General features: G+C 42.1%; 1 protein-coding gene across 1 annotated transcript in view; it reads left to right on the top strand.

Annotated features, from left to right (window-relative positions):
- Nucleotides 1–21,350, top strand: part of RBM45 (RNA binding motif protein 45) — a 95,928-nt gene that overhangs the window by 60,558 nt on the left and 14,020 nt on the right. Inside the window, 1 exon segment of the mRNA XM_030210623.1 lies at nt 941–1,146. Within this exon segment, the coding sequence (XP_030066483.1) occupies nt 941–1,133 (193 nt within the window). The 3' untranslated portion in view covers nt 1,134–1,146.

Here is a 21,350-nt window from a genome sequence, read left to right as displayed (position 1 = left end):
TAAGTAAATACACAGGAGGTTTTTTATGCCTATGATAGGACTGCACCCATTATTTGATAGCAGATGTTAAAGCGGATCTGGCTCATTGAGGGTTTTTCCTCCTAGTGTTTTTAACTTGAAGATCTTTTTTCATATTACTTTCTTGGTGCATTTGGTAATAGGTGTGAAGATTCCTGGTGTTTGATGTGATTTTGCAGTTGATCTCCATCTTGAGTCATCTTCTTCCTTTCGGGTTCTCCTTAAGTCCCATTTATTTTCCCAGGCATTCCCTTTCCTCACGCCTGATTGATCTTGCCCGGCTGCCAGTCCTGGGGCCAGATAAGTCCCTCCAGCCCTCCCTGTAGTTGATTTCTGTCTTTGCTATCTTTTTCCTGATTTGAATGTAGTTCCGTTTTATTCCTTGGGTTTATTTGTTTGTTTGTTTTTGTTTTGTACATAGCTCTGATTGTTTGTTGAAGGGCGGTGTATTAAGCCTCAATAAACTAAGCTAAACTATAGTCTGCACTACACAGTGTCCAGAAAAAACAGGACCCCTTACATAGTTTCAAAATTCTGTGCAATTGTTTAAACATTTAGTATGACCTTTGAAAATACATTAGTCTAACCTTTATTAGGAAACTTCCTTAGTAAAAGCTTTGCACCGTATACGTTACATTGTCGCAAAAATTTAATTGCAAATTTATCTTTTTCACTAACCGCCATTTTATTAAAACGGATCTTAATGGTCACTTCCTGAAAGATGTCATTTTGAAAACAGGGCTTATCCAGTTTTTACAGTATCTTGCAGTAACACCTGTCAGTAATAGTGATAATTTTTTAAATAATTGCACATTTGTTTTTGGTTTATTTGGAAAACTATTGGGGGGTCTTGTTTTTTTCCGGACTGTGAATATAAAACTTTTTATATGTTTACAGACTTCCTTTTTTTTTTTATTTGCAGTCGTTTTGGACATTTAATAGAAGTGTACTTGGTGCCAGGAAAGAATGTGGGATATGCCAAATTTTCTGACAAAACAGGTGCTAAAGATGCCATGACTACTTTACATGGAAAGGTGGTGAATGGAGTGAAGCTGAAAGTGATGCCAGCAGACTCTCCAAGGAGTGAGTCTAATAAGCGGCAGAGAACATACTGAGCCCAGATTGGGGGTAAGTACTTTTATTCTGAGAGACATGGTAAACTGGGATCTGGGGTTACATGTTTTGTATGTTTGAATCCCTTTAAAATATATAGACAAACTCACCTCCAGATACGGCTCACTGAAACAACAAGTCATAAATGGCACTAAAAAACTCACAATACTGACTGGCATGCAGACTATGGGCCAGATTCTATATAAGGCGCCTAAAAAATCTGCACGCTAAACATTTCCACCTAAGCGTATTCTATAAGCGGCGCCTAGATTTAGGTGCAGTATATATGGAATATGCTTAGTCTATTTCACAGCGCCTAAAAGTAGGCATATCCATTTACATCAACGAAAACGTGGTGTAAATCCTTACATGTAGATTTATGTGCAGTGGGCCATATTCTATAACAGTACATGGAATGCTCTCGAAACGCCCATTTCCCTGCCCATAACCACTCCCCTTTTTGCCTGCATGCATTAAAATTTAGACGCAGTGCGTTACAGAATACGCTTAGGGATTTGTGCACATACATTCTAATTATTGCCAATTAGTGCTCATTATTGCTTGTTAAGTGCTGTTAACAATGCTGATTGGCTTGTTAAGCCAATTAAGTTACATGCGTTGTTATAGGATATGCTTGGATTTCAGCTTGGAACACTAGGCGCACTATATAGAATCCGGCGGTATATGTGTATTAGCAACACATGTCTGCTGTCAAATTGCACAAATTTAAAGTCTCTTTTAGGTGGAGGAAAGACTTAGTAAAACCAGCGCTACTATTTTGACGTAGCCACTGTATAACACATCACAAGTCAGAAACCTGTGGTGAAATGGTGAATTTTCCAGCATGTGAATTATATTTCATGGTGTATTTCTCTAGTTTGACCAGCAGGTGGTGCATGTTTTATGTTTAAAGCTGTTACAGAGAAATGACTGTTCCTTCTTTAGTTTAACACAAAGAGGAAGTAACCTGCAGTAATGTGGCCAGCTACTTAAAAAAAATGTTGTTCTGGGCTCTGATTGGCCCAAGAGCTCAAATTCAGTCTGGAAATAGTGGGGGTTTTCCCAGTCTCAATTTGGAAGTAGAGAGAAAAAGACCTCTTTACTTGAGACCCTGTGAGCAGTTATATTCTGTAACCCATGAGCAACTATATTTCCTGTACTTCCCAGACACTCTCCAGGTAGTGATAAAATTTTTAGATTGTTTTATAATTGATCTTTATTCAGTTATCTGTTATTTGCCTGTTATTTCCATCTGTTCTTCACTGTTCAATATTTTTTATGACAATCAACCTTTTTTAGTTTATTGACTTTGCTTGTCTGGACTGACTAAGAATCCTGGTGGTTTGTGTGTTGGGTCTGTAAGTGCTTTCTAGGAACTGTGGGGCCACTGGGGGTGTGGCCCCAGTAACCTAGTAATCACCGGGGATAACGAGAGCGGGCGGAAGACTTGCCCAGAGGCGGTTGGGACCCAGTCAGTGGGAGGAGGGTGCTATTGTAGAGCACATGCCCAGGTGCAGGTGGACCTGAGCGGTGTCGGGGATAGACCCTCTAAGTGGCCGCAGGGTTTGCCCCAGGCAAGTGGCTAGGCGTTTCGTGACATCTTCCCCTTCCAATTTTTTGTTTTTATGTTTTTAATCACGTTAATCCTCTTTTTAAATACAGCTTTTTCTTAAGGTCTAAATTGAAAATGTAAACTGTTGACTTAACTTTAATGTAAATGCTGTTTGGCATATGCGTCTACATTAAAAGTTAAGGGCGTCTACATTAAAGTTGAGTCAACTGTTTATGTTTTCAATTTGGGCCTTAAGAAAAAGTTCTATTTAAAAAGAGGATTAAAGTGGAGCACATGCCAGACTGAGTTCAGCGTCTACACTAAAGTTAAGTCAACGGTTTACATTTTCAATTTGGACCTTAAGAAAAAGTTCTATTTAAAAAAAGGATTAAAGTGATTAAAAAACATAAAAAATTGGGAGGGGGAGGTTTTGACCTGTGATGTTTTATGCAGTGGCTACGTCAAAATAGTAGTGCTGGTTTTACTGAAGTCTTTCCTCCACCTAAAGACTTTAAATTTGTGCAATTTGATAGCAGACTTGGCTAGTTTGACTAAAAAAACTCACAAAAATTCAACAAAATGTAAGCCAATAGTGAAAAATCCAACCACTCTGTGGTACAAATTATAATCAAAGGTCAAGGAGAAAAAGAATTCAGTGACTGTTTCCGGCCAAAATATGTGCCAGAGAGCCTTACACAGAAGACATCACTAGTCGGAAAAAAACTCCTTGCCATAAGTCATTTTTTTCAATCATTAATTTTCAAATTGCTATAAAACTTCACATTTGTTTTACAATATCCATATACAATACAGCTAGTGTCCATGAAAAACAGCAAAATTGTGATTTTGAATCTTGCAAGCGCACTTATCAAGCAGGAGCTCAAAATGATCAATTTCTCAATGAAGCCATCCATTTCACAGTGTATGCTTTGTCAGGAGTATTCAAAAGCAGCTTCATAGTACACGAGCAAATTTAGTAACAGTCCACACACCTTGGTGCCGTGCCATGGTGTGTGGATTGTTTCCACATTTGCTAGTGACCTATGAAGAGCCCAGTGGTGTATCCATGGGGACCTTGGAGGCCTGGGCCCCCCAATTTTGGGTTCAGGCCCCCAAGATCTGCTGGTTTGGCTGGTAGGGGTCCCCAATCCTTTCCAGTAGAAGCTTTCCTGCAGTGATATTCGGCGCTGTGCTGCCTGTCCTGCTTTCCCCCTCACCCGCACGCATGTTCAGTTTTAGTGAAACTGAGCATGCGTAAACTTCACGTATGCTCAATTTCATTAAAACCAAGCATGTGCATCAGGGCTGGACAACTGGGCAGGCAGTGCAGCATCGAATATTGCTGCAGGAAAGATTCTGCTGGTTGGGGTCTTGGGAGAGGGGGGAGGTTGAGAGTGGCGGGAAAGTGGGGCAAAATGTGCCCCTGCACTTTGGGCTCAGCCCCACCAAAACAAAAAAAAATAGAGGTCTGGCTATGCCTCTGTGAGCCTGTTTTTGAATACTTCTGACAAAGCATACACTTTGAAAAGGATGAGCTCCTCCTTGCTAAGATAATTGCACTTGCAAGATTCAAAATCGCTGTTTTTCATGGACACTAGTTGTATTGTAAGAAAAATTTGAAGTTTATTGCAATATGAAAATTGGTGATTGAAAAAAATGACTGTTATGGCAAGGAGTTTTTTCTGACTAGTGATGTGTTCTGGCCGGAAGCAGTCACTGAAGCCTTTTTCTCCTTAAACTTTGGTTATAGTTTGTACCATAGAGTGGTTAGATTTTTCACTATTGCTCACTTTTGGCTTACATTTCACTGAAACAACAAACAGTTGTTTGTAAAATAAGTGAATGCATGTTTCCCTTTTTGTGTCATTGCACTGACCGCTGTAGCCAGTGTTCTATATTGTTTCTATGCTTCTACTAAAAATCCTTCTCATCTCATCTCCGATTTGCACACTGATGGAGAAACAAAAAACTTTTGTTTCAGTACAGAGCTGCCCCATCCTCTACCATCAACAATACATATCAGTAAGAATTACCCAATTGCGGGCATAGATCTTTTTGGAACTGCCCCATTGATCGTGTTGAGAGATTCCTGATTGTAATATGATCTCTCTTGCCTAATAAATCACATGATTCCATTCTCACATTCCATTAGATCATCTCTGTTCAGCTGCTGTACTATGTATGAAAATTTGAGCTGTAGGTCACTCAGGCCCTAGAAGCAATTTTACCCCAGGCTTGTGAATGTACTTTTTAAGGAAATGACTCTGTTGCCCCTTCCCCCCCCCCCCCCCCCCCCAAATTGCATAATAAGCGCTTTTTCACCTTTACTTTTTGAAAATTTATAAGTTTAGGTCAGCCATATCTATATAAATGACACAAGTAAGTCTCTGGCATCTTCACACCTTGATATTCACAAATGCAAATGAGACTTGGGGCTACAGAATAACGTGGCGGCTTAAAGGACAGAAGGACCCTTACACAGCTCAGCCATTTCATAGATTTGAAATTGTGCACTGAAAGAAGTTTCCTCTTTTAACAAACTGTATTAGTGGCCTAAGGAAGTTTTTAATAGGGATTCTTTGCAAATATGAAAAAAAAAACCCAAAAAACTTCCAAGTCACTCTCCCCTCCAAATATGCCCCTATTACTCAGTCTTCCCTATCATCTTCTCTCTGTGTGCATCCCAGCCCTCTTTAAGCAGAAATAGTCTGCACAGCAACCTTAGGGACAGTCACTGCTGAGTGTATGGCATTGAAATTAGCAGCTACAGCTAGGGGGCATTGAAATTAACAGCTAGGGGGCATTGCTAAGCCCGTGCCCCAGTGCCATTAAAGCTGTTGTCCTCACTGGCCTATGAGCCTCTGTGCCTCTAAGGAGAGAATTTGGACAGGAAACCACCACCAAACCTTCTCTCTTTAAAAGCACAGGTTTGAGGACCAATTTTAAGAATTGTGTTGCTTGGGAGAGAGTGTTCTGAAGGCCAAATCTGATAGGCATTCAGCAACACCTCTAGCTAAAAACTGTCTTTTCATCCTGCTGCACTAGGCCTCTGAGTTAGTCAAACTCCTCTTCATGCTCTGCAGACAGCGGGTTTTCTAGTCATAGTGCCTTGTGTTACCACACAAGGTACTAGATTTATGTTGAAAATATCTGGAACACCCATTTCTGTGATACCAATAGATAGCAAGCAAGTACTTTGTGGGGAATTTACTACAGTTTTTCTTGGGTAAATTTAAATTTTTTTTTTTCAAAACATACACTTTTCCTGATCCTTAAGATTCATATTGTCTGGTATGTGTTGTTTTTGTTTTCAGGAAATTTAACTACACAACATTGTACATTCCATGCAGATCAGGGCTGGAATACCTTTTCAGAAATAAGAATTGCTTACTGGAAAAAGCTGAATCAGCTTATTCCATTACGTAGCTTCCCACTATCCCAGATTCTGTGGGATAGTCGTGTCCATCAACCAGCAGGCGGAGACAGAGAATGGAAAAGTGAGCTGAGACATATCTCTCTTGACATCCAGTCCAGCTTCTCAGTATGTTCTATCTCCAGCAGGTGGATGGACACTCTTTTCAGCCTAAGGTTCTGAGTGATTTGATCCTGGTCAGCTGGTCCCCAGTAGAGAGGTGAACGGGGATAGTGTGAATCCCACGAGGATCCCACGGGGATGGACCCAGGTCCTGCGGGGTTCCCGTGGAACTGTACGGCGAACCAAGCTTTTCTTTCCCTCTCCTAAGTCACAGGGTGCCCTCCTTGCACATACCTCAAGGTACCCTGGTGGTCTAGTGGCTTCTGCGGGGCAGGTTGCAAGGCCACTGCTTGAAGTCTTGGCAGCCATTTTAAACAAGTGGCAACAGCAAGAGGATCAGTGGCAACAGGCAAGAAAGAGTGGGGATCTTTCCTGCCCCGAAGAAGCCACTTGACCACTAGGGTGCCTTGAGGTATGTGTGGAGAGGACACCCAAGGCTGGAGGGGAGGTTGATGCAGTCGTTCAGTGTACGTGGGTGGGAGAGAATGGGCTGTAAAAAGGATGGGTGCTGGGAGGAGGGAAAAAAGATTGGTAAGGGGCAAGGAGGTTAGATTGAGAACAGGAGACAGTAAAAGGCTATCTAGCCCATTATATGGGTTGAAGCCTGTAGATGGAGATTGCTGCCACACTAGTTCACCCAAAATAATAGCAAATGCTATTGAAAACAATAGCAAAAGATTATTAGAAATAAGGGACTGACTATGTGTGGTCCATCTGTAAAAAGTCAAAAGCTGTTCCCGTTGGATAGGCAGTGCCTTAAAAGGTGGATGGCAAAAATATATTTTTTTAAAACTTATTTGACAGCTTTTTAATTTATTTGAAAGCTTCCCATATGTAGATATAAATATCATGAAATAAAAACCGAATATCACTAAAATAGCTTCAAAAATTATTGTAGCTGGTAGAAACAGCACTAATAAAGGCAGTATTTTGTGCTTATTTTTCTATACTGCTCTATACAATATAGTAATACATGGCCAAATTTCAGTGAGGATATCCTTTTTACTGATGGGTTCATCTTAACTGTTGTAATATGCCTTGGGAAGCCTGGTGTTATAAAGATTGAAAGTAAAATAAAACTCTCCTTTTATTGGGGCACATAGAGTCACATCTTCACCTCGTCTCTTTTGTACAAATGGATTATTCTGTTTTGAGCATGTTTCAGGGACAAGTGGTTTTCTTAAGTCAAAATAGTAAAAATAAATATTTCATGCAGATCTCTTTCTTGGGAGGAGGAGCAAGGTGACTGCGGTGCAGCAGGGGCCGGAATGGAGGAGATTACTTGCAGTGGGGTTGGGTTAGGTTCCCCACTGGGATGGGCAGGGACGGGTTAAAGATTTCTTTTACTTGCAGTGGGGTTAGGTTAGGTTCCCCACTGGGATGGGCAGGGACTTGTTAAAGATTTCTGTCCCCGTGCAACTCTCTAGTCCCCAGTTGAGCTTTGTGGGTGGCTTGAGTGTACAGAGTCATATCTGGGATCTGAAGTATTCAGATCCCTGTCTCTGGTGCCCTGCAAATTTACTTCTTCCTTCCCTTCACCTCTCCCCTGTTTCCTGTGGAGCTCTCCTTTTCCAGCACAATAACCTTAAAAAAAGAAAAAGGAGAAACAAAGAGTTTACTGGAGAGTGGGGAGAGTATCAGTCCTGATTCTTTCTCTTCTGGGGTAAGACTTGTGGAGACTGTGAGTGTGTGGGAGGGGGGGAGCAGCCGGCAGTGGTAAGTCCAGCTAAAGCTTGATTTGGAACCGCTTGGAGGGCTGAAAGTTGGTGCAGGGGAGGGATCCTGACTCACCACTTGGGACATGGGCTGCGCTTGTGCCATTAGGGGTGAATGGCAACTCCCGCAGAGGCAGTTAAGTGGTTTTCCTGCTGTTGGACCCACCAGCTGTTGTAGCGCGTGCAAGTCAGGATATGGGGGAAACAGCGGCAGCACATATTCAGATTTGGCACAGCATCTAAGTATGCTGGGGACTTCAGGTTCTCCAGCAGGGCCGATGCACAGTTTGATGCAGGAGAGCACAGGAATAGGCATCGTTTTGTTGGGGCTGACTAGCACTGAGGAATAACCTCTGTCTGATGATGCACGGAGCACAGCCACCATTTTACAACCTCATGGCCTGACAGAACATTAAGCTGCACCAGGATCTTTGTTTTCTCTGGAGTTTATATTGCTCTTACACCAAGCCTATTTACTGAAGCAGGGACAGTCAGAGTTGCTGCAGGGTGCTTCTGTTTCTTGCCCCACTGCCCCTCCAGTTCCTAAGAGATCTTGTTTAGACCTCCAGAAGTGGGCAGATGAGACTCTATTCTTCTCCCTCCTTATCTGATGTGGCCTCAGTCTATTCAGAGGAGCCATTGTTATCGGAGCCGTTAGAGGAGGGAGAAAGGAGTGCTACCTCCAGAGGAGGGGGTGACCCGAAAGTACCGAGGTTGTTTCATAAAGAGGAGCTCAGTGCTCTTATTTCTGAGGCAGGAGCCTTCTGCTTCGGTGTTAGTAGTTCCATCTTTGTCGATCATGAGGCGGCTTAGAGGTCCTTCTAAGGCCTTCCCGATGCATCCAGACATTCAGGACCTGATTACAGCAGAATGGGTCTTACCGAATACGGGGCTGAGAGTGAAAAGAGCCATGGCTCACCTCTATCCATTGGTTCCGAAGGATAAAGAAAATTTGCATCTTCCCAGGGTGGACTCCCTTGTTACAGCAGTGACTAAGAATACCACCTTGTTGGTGGAAGGGGGCATTGCCCTAAAAGACCTACAGGAATGGAAGCTAGAAGGCTCACTGAAACAAACCTTTGAAGTAGCCTGTTTGGCCCTAAAGCGACAGTGTGTAGCTCGTTCATGGCATGAGCATTTCTGAAGTGGCATCAGCCATAATGCCCTGCTGGAAGCGGGGTTGCCCTACTTGTCGGATGCTATTTATGACATGTTATGCCCGCGGTATGTCTTTGGCTGTCATGGCATGTCAGCAGCTCAGGTTGCGGCATTGGGCAATGGATGCAGTGTCAAAGTCACGTCTAGCTAAACTGCCTTTTCGGGGCAAGTAGATAGTTGTAGACGATCTCAGTAACTTGGTGAAAGAACTGGGGAGGAATCTTAAGTCAAAGCTGTTGCCAGAGGATAAGACGAAAGCCTCTGGTTGTCCATCTTCAGGAGGCTCTCGACCTCAATTTTGAGACAGCATATGGTACTGGCCTGGTTGTCAATAATTTGGTCAGAATTCCTGCTTTCAGGCATGCCAGTCTTCCTTTCATTCAGACAGGAAGCCCTCCTCTCAGCTGGGGGCGCCCTGAGCTTTGCAGTGATGCGAGGCTGGTCCACTCTTCTCTTCCTTTGGTGAGAGGTTGTTTTCAGGAGGAGTAGGCCAAAATCATGTCAGACCAGTGTGTTCTGAATATTCTTATAGAAGATTGCAAGTTAGATTTCTCCCACCCTCTCTTCTTGCAGTCTCCTTGTTGAAAGGGAATCAAGGCGGTCAAGGATCAGGCTACTGTAGATTCCTTGCTGATGCTCCGGGCCATTGTTGCAGTTCCCCATGCCAAACAGGGAAAAGGCAGTTGCTCTGTCTACTTCATTGCCCCAAGGAAGGAAGGGAGGGACCTTTTGTCTAGTCTTAGATCTCAGAGGTCAAAACCGCTGCCTCCAAGTGTCCCACTTTTGCATGGAAACACTAAGAGCACTCATAGCTTCAGTTCAAGTGGGAGAATTTCTCACCAATCTCTATCTCAAGGAGGCATACTTGCATATACCCATATAGCCACCGCATTAGAGGTTTCTACGTTTTGCAGTGCTGGGCAGTCACCTCCAATTCAGGGCTTTGACGTTTGGTCTTGCCGCTGCACCAAGAACATTTGCCAATGTTATGGGTAGTGGTGGGGGCATCCTTCCTGTGGCGTCAAGGAATTGGTGTCAAGAAATCAGAGTTCACCTGTATCTCGTTGACTGGCTCATTCATGCAGTCGGTGGATTGGGCGATCAATTTCAAGAAGAGCAGACTAACTCCATCGCAGACACTACAGTATCTGGGCATTCTAGTTGACCCAGCAAAGGATCTTTCTCATGGAAAGCTGGAGGTGGAAGCTGGTTCAACAGATTCATCTTCTCAGTCATGGCAGGCCCAGGATCTGGGACTATGTCCAGGTTCTGTGTTCGGTGACAGTTGCGATGGAAGTGGTGCCATAGGCAAGGGCTCATTGCAGCCTTTACGGGATTCTTTACTCAGCCGTTGGTCTTTGGTGTCACAGAAGTACGACCTTCATCTTTCTTGGACGCTAGTTGCCAGATGGAGCTTGCAGTGGTGGTTGTTGCCCAGACCATTGGAGCTCCCTTTCTGATAACACAATGTGGGGTGGTGACAAAGGGAGCTCATTACAAGTTACATCTGGCATAGGGCACATGGACAGAACAGGAGTCTCAGTGGTTGTTAGATCGCTTGGAGCTCACGATAGTGTGGAATGCCTTGCACAACTTTGTTTTCTTTCTGGCGGGAGCCTCGGTCCAAGTTTTCTCCAGCAATGCAAATGCAGTGACTTATATCAACAAGAAAGGCGGGACCTACAGCCATCCGATGGTCGAGGAGGCCTCCCTCATGAGTTGGGCAGAAAAAAATCTACTCTGCTTGTCGGCAGCTCACATCGCTAGGTCCTTGAATGTGGAGGCGGACTTTCTCAGCAGACATTCCTTGGACCTGGGAGAATGGGAACTATCCAGCCAAGGTTTTTAGCTGATAGTTGACCAGTGGGGGTTCTCCACTTCTGGACATGATGGTGACAAAACAGAATGCCAAAGTGGCCGAGTTCTTCAGCCATTGGAAAGAATCGGGCTCGATGAGGTCGATTCCTTACTGCAGCCCTGGCCAGAAACATATCTACTGTATGTCTTCTCTCCTTGGCCCATGGTATGCCATGTGTTTAAAAGGATCGAATTGCACAGAGGTCAAAAAATTCTCATAGTCACACTGACCTGATTCAACTGCTGAAGGGGGATTTTTTCTGTTTTCCACAGGTAGCCTGCCTACTTGAAGCAAGGTCTGTTTCACATGAAGGATCTGTGCCCCTTTGGTCTTACAGCTTGGCCATTAAAAGGGCTCAACTGAGGCAAAAAGGTTATTCTGATTTGGTCATTGCTACCTTGCTTCAACTCGGAAATGCTCATCCATGATGCATGCAAGGGTGTGGAGGATGTTCGAGGGCAAGTGTTCTGAGCGTGGACTTTCGCTGCTCAGATCGTGCATATCCTAGTATTTCTCCAGACAGGCCTTCAGAAAGGATTGGTGTTGGGTTTTCGAAAAGTTTAAGATGCAACTTTGGCCTGTTCCAGTGGCTGACTATAGAAGTAATCTCTTGTGGCTCACCTGAATATTGTTCGATTCTTGTGGGAGTGGGCCATTTGCGGCATACCTTTCGTATACCTTGCCCAGAATGGAACCTTAATTTATTCTTTTGGGCTCTGCAGAAGCCTCCTTTTGAGCTACTCTGGAAGGCTTCCTTGAAAGATCTTATGCTAAAGACAGCATTCTTGGTGGCTGTTGCATTGGTACATAGGGTTTCGGACCTTCAGGCTCTTTCTAGTCAGGATACCTTGCTCTGCTTTTTAGAGGTGGGTGTCTCCCTATACTCATTTCCTTCCTTTCATTAGATATCTGGAACTCATGAATGAGTTTCGCAAATCGGACAGACTTTGTGCTTTTTGGTAAACAGAGGCTTGGCCTCATGGCTTCCAGGCCCACAATTGCTAGATGGCTGAAGGAGCCTACTATGTCAGCTTATTTGTTTGCAGGCAAGCAGGCTTCTCAGGCCTCGCAGGTTCATTCTACAAGGCATATAGTGACATCCTGGGTGGAGGCTACCTTGCTGTCTCCAGTGGATATTTGCAGGGCAGCACTGTGGTCAACTCTGCAAACTTTTGCCAAGCATTACAGGGTGTGGATGTTGCAGCATGCTTGGAATCCAGTTTTGGGGCTTTGGTCTTCAGGGCGGTGACACCAGAATCCCCACCTACTCTAGGAATTGCTTTTATAATTCCCCCAGTTTCTAGAATAGTGAGAAGCTACGTAATTGTAGGAGAAATTAGGTCTTACCTGATAATTTTCTTTCCATTAGTTCTGCCCACTATTCCAGAGGCCTGCCAGAGGTTTATGAGTTTATTTAGCTGGTGTGAAGTAGTGGGCCAAATAACAACTGTCACCTTGCATGTTACTTCCTGCCTATCTCTTGTTCTCTACAAATTGTCCAGAGATGAGAGAGATTTATATGTTTTCTTGTCTGGTTAGTGTTAGGTTAGCGAGTTGCTTAAGGTTGCTGTGTTTATTCTCAGTATTATCCTTACTGGTTGTCTACGTAAATACTGAGGAGCTGGACTGGATGCCAAGAGAGATATGTCTCAGCTCAGTTTTTCAGTTCTCTCTCTCCACCTGCTGGTTGATGGACACAACTATCCCACTGCTCCTGGAATAGTGGGAAGGACTAATGGAAAGAACATTATCAAGTAAGACCTAATTAATCCTTAAATTCTCTTTTTCCGGTATGTAAACTCTCTATACAAGAGATGCGTGTAAGCCATGATATTTTGGCTCAGATATCAAGATATATTGTGTTGGATATTAATATTCTCTTTCAGCCAATAAAAGTATTTTTAACGTGTTTGTTGTCTCTGGCTTCATTTTCTGGTTCTGCTACTCTTTTCTTGTTCTTTCTTCCACTTTTTTGGTATACCTTTTTCTTTTCTGAATATAAGCCATGCCAAGTCAAAGGTCCATGGAGTGCAGCATCCTGTCTCTGACAGTAGCCAGTCAAGGTCACAAGTATCCAGAAGATGCCAAAAAGATGTATTTTTAGCTCATTTTAGTGATACCTGATGGCTTTCCCAAGAAAATTTTACTCATTGAACTCTTGATGCCTAGAAGCCTCTACAAGGGCAAACCATATCTGTAAGCAGTGTTGTCCTTTCCATCGCTAGATTTGGATCCAAGCTATTTCCTAATTTCTATTCTGCAACCATCGTTCTGTATCATTTTAAATCCTTTGCCATCCTTCAGCAGTGTGTGTTTATTTTTTATTTTTGTCTCTGCTTTCCATCAATACCTTATAGCCTTCCTCCTACTTCTTTTCATATTTGTCATATTCTCTTCTTTTCTCAACTTTGTTACGTTTTATTGGTTCTTTCCTTTCCTACTGCATGTACTCCATCTTGTTCACTCACCATTCCCACTTAGTGCTGCTCAACAGCAGATAAACAGAGGATGTGGGGCACTTGTGCTTGTCTGACTGGAAGCCAGGTTGTACTGCTCTGGGAGATTCTCATGGCCCTCATTTGATGACATAACCTTAATGGAAGCCTCTGCTCAGATGTTGGCCTATTGTGCTCACTTGGCTGCAAACACAGTGCCTTGAACTTTAAGTAGGACAGTTAGAAGCAACTTAAATTTTATGTGATAAAAGATGGCTTTAGTAAACAGCAGCTACCACAAAACAAAAACACAGTAGACCCCAAGGATTTACCCATTTTTTAAAAAAATAAATAGTAAACCATTTACTGTGTTTTATTGGCTTGCATGGTGACATGGTAGAAAACTGAGATGGCCCACTTGTCAGTAAAGCAGATTAGGTGGGGAAATGGGTTTAAATGGTGGCATTGTCCTTGAGACTAGCATTTGCAGCAAATGAGAGCTGATATGCTGGTAAGTTACCTATCAGTTTGAAAATAGCTTGCCTTAACAAGAAAATTGACTAAAAGTAATTGCTTGAGTGAAACGAGTACAAAGGGATTGTGAAGATGTTCTTGTGAGCTTGTGATAAGGTAGTTGCACAACAACTTCAATACTTAATTCAGTGTCAACAAAGTAGGTGTTAAAAAATTGTGACTCTTTAATTTATGATTATAGTCTTGTTCATTGAATCAGAAACAATTGTAATAGTAAGAGATGGATGGGTTATAAATGATGCTGAAGATATGATATGTGAAGTTGAACCCATATAATTTTTAGAATATATTTGATTTTTGTTGTGGTTGGATGAGCATTTACATGAACAGCCAAAATCCGATTTTGTGGCGTGGATTGCCTTTTAGAAAACATTAGAAAAAAGGGTGTCTATCAGATATCTGGTTGTTTATTAGAATTAATTCCTGAAATGATAATTATAGTGGAATCTTGGTGATTTACTGAGTAGTTCTTTCAAATAAGAATTTTTATACTACATAGTTAATATTTAATGAGATTTCAATGGTAGTAATAAGTAGGGGGGACCCTTTTGGATTTGATATGGTATCAAAAACAAGATGTATCAGAAATGTATATCTTTTAGCATAATGGATTTTGTTGTTTATATGTGCAGTTTCATATGAATGTGATTTTTGCATTTTTAGTGAAGACAGAACACTGATATGTAATTTATATATTTACAAGTATTTTAAATAACGGTGAACATTTGGTTTTAATATTTATTTATTTGCTTCATTTATATCCCACATTTTCCCACCTATTTGCAGGCTCAATGTGGCTTACAATATAATACAACAACAATCACATTAATGGGATAAGGAAATCAGAATATAGATAACAAATAAGGTGCATGAGAATATATCATGGTAATCATATTAGCACAATAACAATTTCAGCCTTATTGCAGTTAAGGTGCACAGAAAGTTATGTATAATGAGAAGTGGGTAAATAGATAAAACATAACATAATGATAACAGGACAAGATATAATGTTCAATAATTTGGGTGTAAGTTAGGATAAACAGATTTGAAAGTTCCATGAAACTTGTATCTTGTATGTTTTATTCAGTATTACCATGACCATGTTGGGTTTTATTCTCTTGTAGTAAAGTATTTTAACAGACATTTTATCCTGAGGATCTATTTTTATTAATTTGTTGTGTGGACCCCCTACTTCTCTTTTAACCAGCAGTTACCTTCATGTTCTGCTGATATATGTATACAGTGTTGCCAGAAATGAATACCAATGAGCAGGTGTCTAACCATTCTTGAACCATGCCAGCCAGAGGCAAACCAAAGATGTTTATAAGTGGCGAGGCAGCTGGAGGGCAGTGAAAATCTTAACTGAGCAGTTCTTAGGGCTAATAAAACAGGTTAATCACAGGCATAACATTTTGGCCTTTTTTATGCTGAATTGTAGTTGTCTGTACATTTTATTTATTTAAACACATGGTAATATACAAACGTTTTTTCAGTGTTTGACTGTTTTTGCAAATCACATGGCTGCTTTATTTTGGTTGACTTCTCTTGTTCACTAAATTTAAGCCCTGCCCCTTATATGACCTGAAAGTTTTGTTCAGAAGCAAGTTGCATGGATTTTTAAGAGCACATAGATTTTGCATCTATTATAGAAACAGAGAAAATGATGGTAGATAAAGACCATATGGCCCATCCAGTTTGCCCATCCATACCATTTCATATTCCTTCCTCCCATATCCATCTCTCTCTCTCTTTTCTAATAACAGTGTTTTCAGTCCTTACATATTTTGTATACTTAGTTGTAGAAGCAGTGCTTCTGGGGCTAAAGAGAAATTCTCAAGAGTACTACATTCTGGTAGAAAAGGCAAGTGCAGGATTCAAAAAGCCCCCCCTTCTCTACAATCTGGGTTATATTTCTTGTGCAAATGTGTTGGCCCCTTATTAAGAAAACACAATTTGGATCCAAGGTGGTGACAGAAATCATGTTTGTTCTCTGCTTCAAGACTTACTGCTGTCATTTTCTTTCGTTTTACATATTTATCTGTACTGGGGAGAAGGCAAGGGGAAAGTTTGGGATGTTCCTTCTGCCTCTCCTCAACCTTCTTCAGACCCTTCTTTCAGAGTACTTACCATATCAGGCTGTCTTACTTCAAAAATCTATTGCTGGCATCATGCTTGAGGCATCAGTTGACTGGATAACAAAACAACTCTGCTAGATAAGAAAGAGGCTGGCTATGGCGCTGTTTTACCTGCGGAGCTGTGACAGTATTGTTCAGCAATTCATGGTTTATTGTAGAAGGTGGGGAGTTGGCACTCAGTGAAGGAGCCACTGCTGTCGAAGTTAAGAGGGACTAATATCCAGGGGCAGAATGGATCATCCAGTTTCAGCAGAAATGGTTATCACTGTGATAGTGAATGGAGCTGATAGCCATTACAGTGGGCTCTCAGGCAGCAGCATTAGCTGATAGGATTTGGTATGGTTTAGCTATATCTTTTGGGGTAGTATCAGCTCTCACTACTTAGCTGAGAAAGAGTATTCTGCTAAACCCTTGTAGTAATAAAAGGCTCCATATAGGCTGCTTTGTCTTAATTTGAAAAGGCAGTTTCTTTGTTGGCCTGTGTGACAGGGCAAGCTCAGGAGAAAATCTCATTTGAACAACTGGAAGGAATTGGAAGTTTGGAACAATGGCTAGGCAATGTACCGTCATTGCAGTAGGGGTTAATTCTGTGGTGTAGTCCATCATAATTTGGAAAACTTGCATAACACCCTTAGGCATTTGAGTCTGCAGTTTGTGACTTTTATAAGACTTCCTTAATACCACCTATACTTCTCTTCAAGAGGTATCTCATGAAGGTGCTGGAGATACCTACTGAAGCTGCTAATGGTTAGTAACGTTTACTTTTAGCTGTTGGGAGGATATCTCGCATTTGGCTTAGGCGCTGGGGTATGGACCAGAGAAAGCAAATTCATCAGTAGACAGTTTGGATTTAACAAGGCTGATGTGAAAGATGTTCAACTAATATAGTTAATAAAATTATGCTTTTAGTGCCATTTTTATTTCCATATCATCAGGACAGTATCCAGCACATAAGTTTCTTTTTTGTGGCAAAATGTATTGTGCTGAGCTTTGCAAGGCAGTATGGGACCAGAGGAAGAAATTTTTGGCAGATTTGCCAAGAGATAATCTTTTCACGCTACTTATGTTTACAGTTTCCTTGTAAGTGTTTGATCAAAATAGCAGATATGTCAATTTTTGAGCAATCGAGATATTTCTTGAGTGCTAAAAGGTCAGCTTGCCTATGGGTTGGTGGATGTTGAATAAGTTTGCTTTAGTGACAGTGCAGCATGCCTGTAATTATGGATTAGGTTGAATTCTCTCTTGCCAATAGCATTTTTCCTCTTTTTTTTTTCTTATGTTTTCCTTAGGTTTATTTTAGATATTTCTTGTTTTGTGGGCTTGGTTCTGTGTTTTGTTTCCTTTCAATGTGCTTTAAAGGCAGTATTGAGAATGTTACTTTGAAAGCAGAGGTGTCCAGGTTCAGTCCTGGGGGTGGGGTGGGGGGAGGCACAAATGGTTGGGTTTTCAAGATATTCCTAATGAAGATGCTTGAGAGAGATGTGCATTCAGTGGGGTTAGTATGCATGCAGATCTCTTGCATATTCATTAGGGATAGGCCTGAACTTGGAGATCCCTTTTTTTGAAGTCTTTTGTTCATTTGCTGTATCAAGGTTTTGGGTTTTATAACATTCAATTGGAAAAAAAAAAAGAAGAAAATCCCAATTTTATTTCTCCTGCTTTTCTGTAGGGCTCTCATTTTGTCTGGGTTGTCCAGTTAATTCTATTTTCTATTCATGTATGAAGTTTGTATATTGGAGAGTGGAGTTTGTTTTTTACTTGAATAGATATCAGAAACTAGATGCAAAGATGAAAATTCAAACTGAAATTCAGAACTTTTTTGTTTTGGTATGAACATGGTGTGCCAAATTTTGATAAAAAAAAAAACAAGATAGCAGTGATCCAAGTCTTATTTGTAATAACAATGAATAGTAACAAGGTAGGTTACCATCTGTTTTGTATTTTCTTGTATCTCATAACAGCACCAGTGTTTAGTGTTCGATGTGAACATTGCCAGGTGTGTTACATCAGAAGAAAGTTTGAGAATCACTGATCTAGAGGAAGATTGCCTCAGTGAGGAAGCTGTTCAGGAGAGAGGAGTTGTTGACCTGTATTTTCCAGGATGTGAACTCCTTGTAACTCTCAGATGAGCACTGAGATGGTAGTCTGTAGAGGGGATTCCATGTGCTTGGATTCTTGTAGGCTTCTTCCCATCTAGGTGCTTCCTGCTATATCTGATCATTGGAGATGGGATTGTCGGGCAAATAGGGTGCATGTGTGTGTTTTGTTCAGGGGTCCCTGTCCTTAATGCTGGCAATAAGAACTATACTTTAGCAATTCTGTGTGTTTGGTACAATTCATCCAGAGTTCATCTGGGGACAATTGATCTAATGGCAATAAGTCCAGGGCTGCATTTCGACTAATGGACAATTGGTTCAAGATATCAGTCATGGAAGAGTAGCCAAACGGTTGGTTAGTGCAGTGGCTTGAGAATCAGGAGAACGGGGTTCGATCCCCACTGCAGCTTCTTGTGAATCTGGGCAAGTCACTTAACCTTCCATTGTCCCAGGTACAAAATAAGTAACTGTATGTTATATATAAAGTGCTTTGATTGTAACCACAGAAAGGCGGTGTATCAGATCCCATCCCCATTAACAATAAGTCTGATTGTTAATTTGTCTAAAGGACAAGTGGTATATTGTTAAAGGTAAAGGTGTAAATATGCTGTGAAAACATATGTCTGATACAGTGTGGTACAGAAAACTTAAAGAGGGGACTGATGCAGAAAGCTTGACTACCGCAAAATTATCAATCATAAAATGATGTGGCATGCTGTACATGCAATTTACTGCCACATTAAAACCGTCAGTAATCGCGCTTTCCATTGAGTCCTTGACACAGTCCATTAGACTTAACAATGCTATCTCGGGTCTTGCTTGTGGGGGAGAGCGGCACAAAATAATGCTATTTGTTGACGATATTTTGATGTCTCTGACAGACCCCACTGTCTCCTTACAACAGGTGATTATTTCTCTAATTTTGTGGCGGTCTCTGGCTTTTGCACTAATATGGCCAAATCTGAGATTTTAAATTTAAGCATTCTTCCTCCATTATAACAGGAACTTCAGAACCAATACCCCGTTTGTTGGGTGGATCAATCAATTAAATATTTGGGTGTACATATGTCTTGCTCCCTTTCAGATCTTTTTGCCCTTAACTTTTTCAATGTACTTGCAGGAGCTGTTATGAGAAATGGAACATTGGGAAGGCCTTAATTTGTCCTGGCTAAGGAGGATCCACACAGTAAAAGTGATCATATTGCCTAATAGTTTGTATCTGTTTATAGCCCTCCCTGTCCAGATCCTGAAATAGTTTTTCATTAGTCTCAAACGAAAAATCTTCCATTATTTTTTGGTCCAAACCCTCCCCTAGGGTCAATAGGAGGTATTATATAAGCATAAGAAACATGGAGGTATGGGTTGTCCTTAACTTCAAATTGTATTTTGTAGCAGCTCAACTCCACCTAATGACGGAATGACTGCACGTAGTGCCTAAGCTATGGCTTTGTATGGAAAATCCATACATGGGAGGCATTCCCTTGTAGGCAGCCCTGTGGCTTCCCAGGCATCCAGGCTTGGGGTTAGTTCAGAAATTGCCTAGGTTAATGAGCCATCCCTTCCTGACCTGGCTGACATACTGCTCAAAGTGGTATCCGGAGCTATGGCATTTCCTCTCTATGCCTACTTTGTATGCCTTTGAAGATCCAATAGGGATGCCTAGGGGTATTTATAACCGGTGAGTGACTGACTCCCTTAAGACTCTGGGACAACTTTGGGAAGAGGGAGAGATCATATCCTGGGAGAACTTTGGACTGAAATCCCATGACTTTCTTGCATATAGGCAAATCAGAGATTTGATCCCGAGGTGGGCCAAGGCCAAGCTCGCTCTGCCTGAGACCCTACTTGAGCAGGCCTTGCAATGTGGCCCGCTTAGAGGAACGATTTCACACCTCTACCAGGCCCTCTTGTCCCATACCGCTTCAAAACTAGTTTACACGATGAAATAGGAGGTTGACCTTCACCAAACGTTTGAATATGCTGCTTGAGGGAAAATTTTTAAGCAATTACTAAGTGTCCACTGCTACTCCCCAGGTAGAAAATGATTATAAGATCCGCTATAGGTAGTACTATACCCCTTATCTTCACAAAATGTTCCGGACAGGCACTCCCTATTGTTGGCGAGACTGTGGTATGATTGTGGACTTCCTATATAATAATTCTCACCTCCAACATTCTATGCTTGGGACCGTGGCTCCCTGGCTGCAAGTGGTCTGCGAGGCAGACACGCACGGATGTCACTGACGTCAACACAGCTGATTCAAAGGCAAGGGGTGGAGTAAGTTTCCCTACTCCTCCTACTGCCTCGGAATCAGCTGTCACCCCCCTCCCGCGAACCTGTCGATCCCCCCCCCCCCCCGAAACGCTGAAAACCGCACCCCCCCACCCTCCCGCCGCTGTTGTGCACTACCTTCGGGTGGGTTCCTCAATCATCTTCTCAGAAAGTTTAACTCCGTGCGTCTGACGTCAGACGCACGCAGAGGAACTTCCAGACAAGATGATTGAAGAACCTACGGGAAGGGAAGAACAACACGGCAGCGGTGGCGGCAGTTTTCGCTGGCACGGGGGGGAAACGACAGGTTCGCGGAAGGGGGGGTTCGAGGGGGCCGTAGCACGGGGGGGGGGGGGGAATTGCCTGCCTAAGGCCTGTTTCCTTGCCTACAGAAACGGGCCTTTTTTACTAGTTTACTATATTTGGTGGGTCTGCTCCTAGGTACAATTTTTCTGGCAGTTAGTATTGGATATCCTTGCTGTAGTTACTACAGTGCATTACCCAAGGCAGACACCATACTGCTTGCTACATGCTAAGCCTGTAGGACTCAACCTGATACACATAAGTTAGCTTGTTTCTTTTATACAGCAAGTAAACTCTTAATACCTGTACACTGGAAACAAAAACAAATGCCATCAACAAAACTAGTATTGAAGAAGTTGGATTGTATTTGTCTTATGACCAAATTGACTGCATTGAAACATGGACATACCCACTCCTACTATTAAGTTTGGGACATGTATGACACTTGCAGAGAGAGAGAGAGAGAGCACAAGCCACTTCTGATTACTCTGGTTGAAAGCTGGGTAACATGATGGCTTCTGTTTTCTAGTATTTGGATTTTGCAATTTGTGTGCTGGATATTCCCTGTAGCCTCCTTGAGAGAGCTTTTTCAAGACATTTGACAACCTTAGATTGTTTTTGTTGAG

Source organism: Microcaecilia unicolor, chromosome 7, assembly GCF_901765095.1.
Source record: "Microcaecilia unicolor chromosome 7, aMicUni1.1, whole genome shotgun sequence".
NCBI lineage: Eukaryota > Metazoa > Chordata > Amphibia > Gymnophiona > Siphonopidae > Microcaecilia > Microcaecilia unicolor.
The sequence above is the reverse complement of the archived record's forward strand: the minus strand, read 5'-3'. Positions and strand labels throughout refer to the sequence as shown.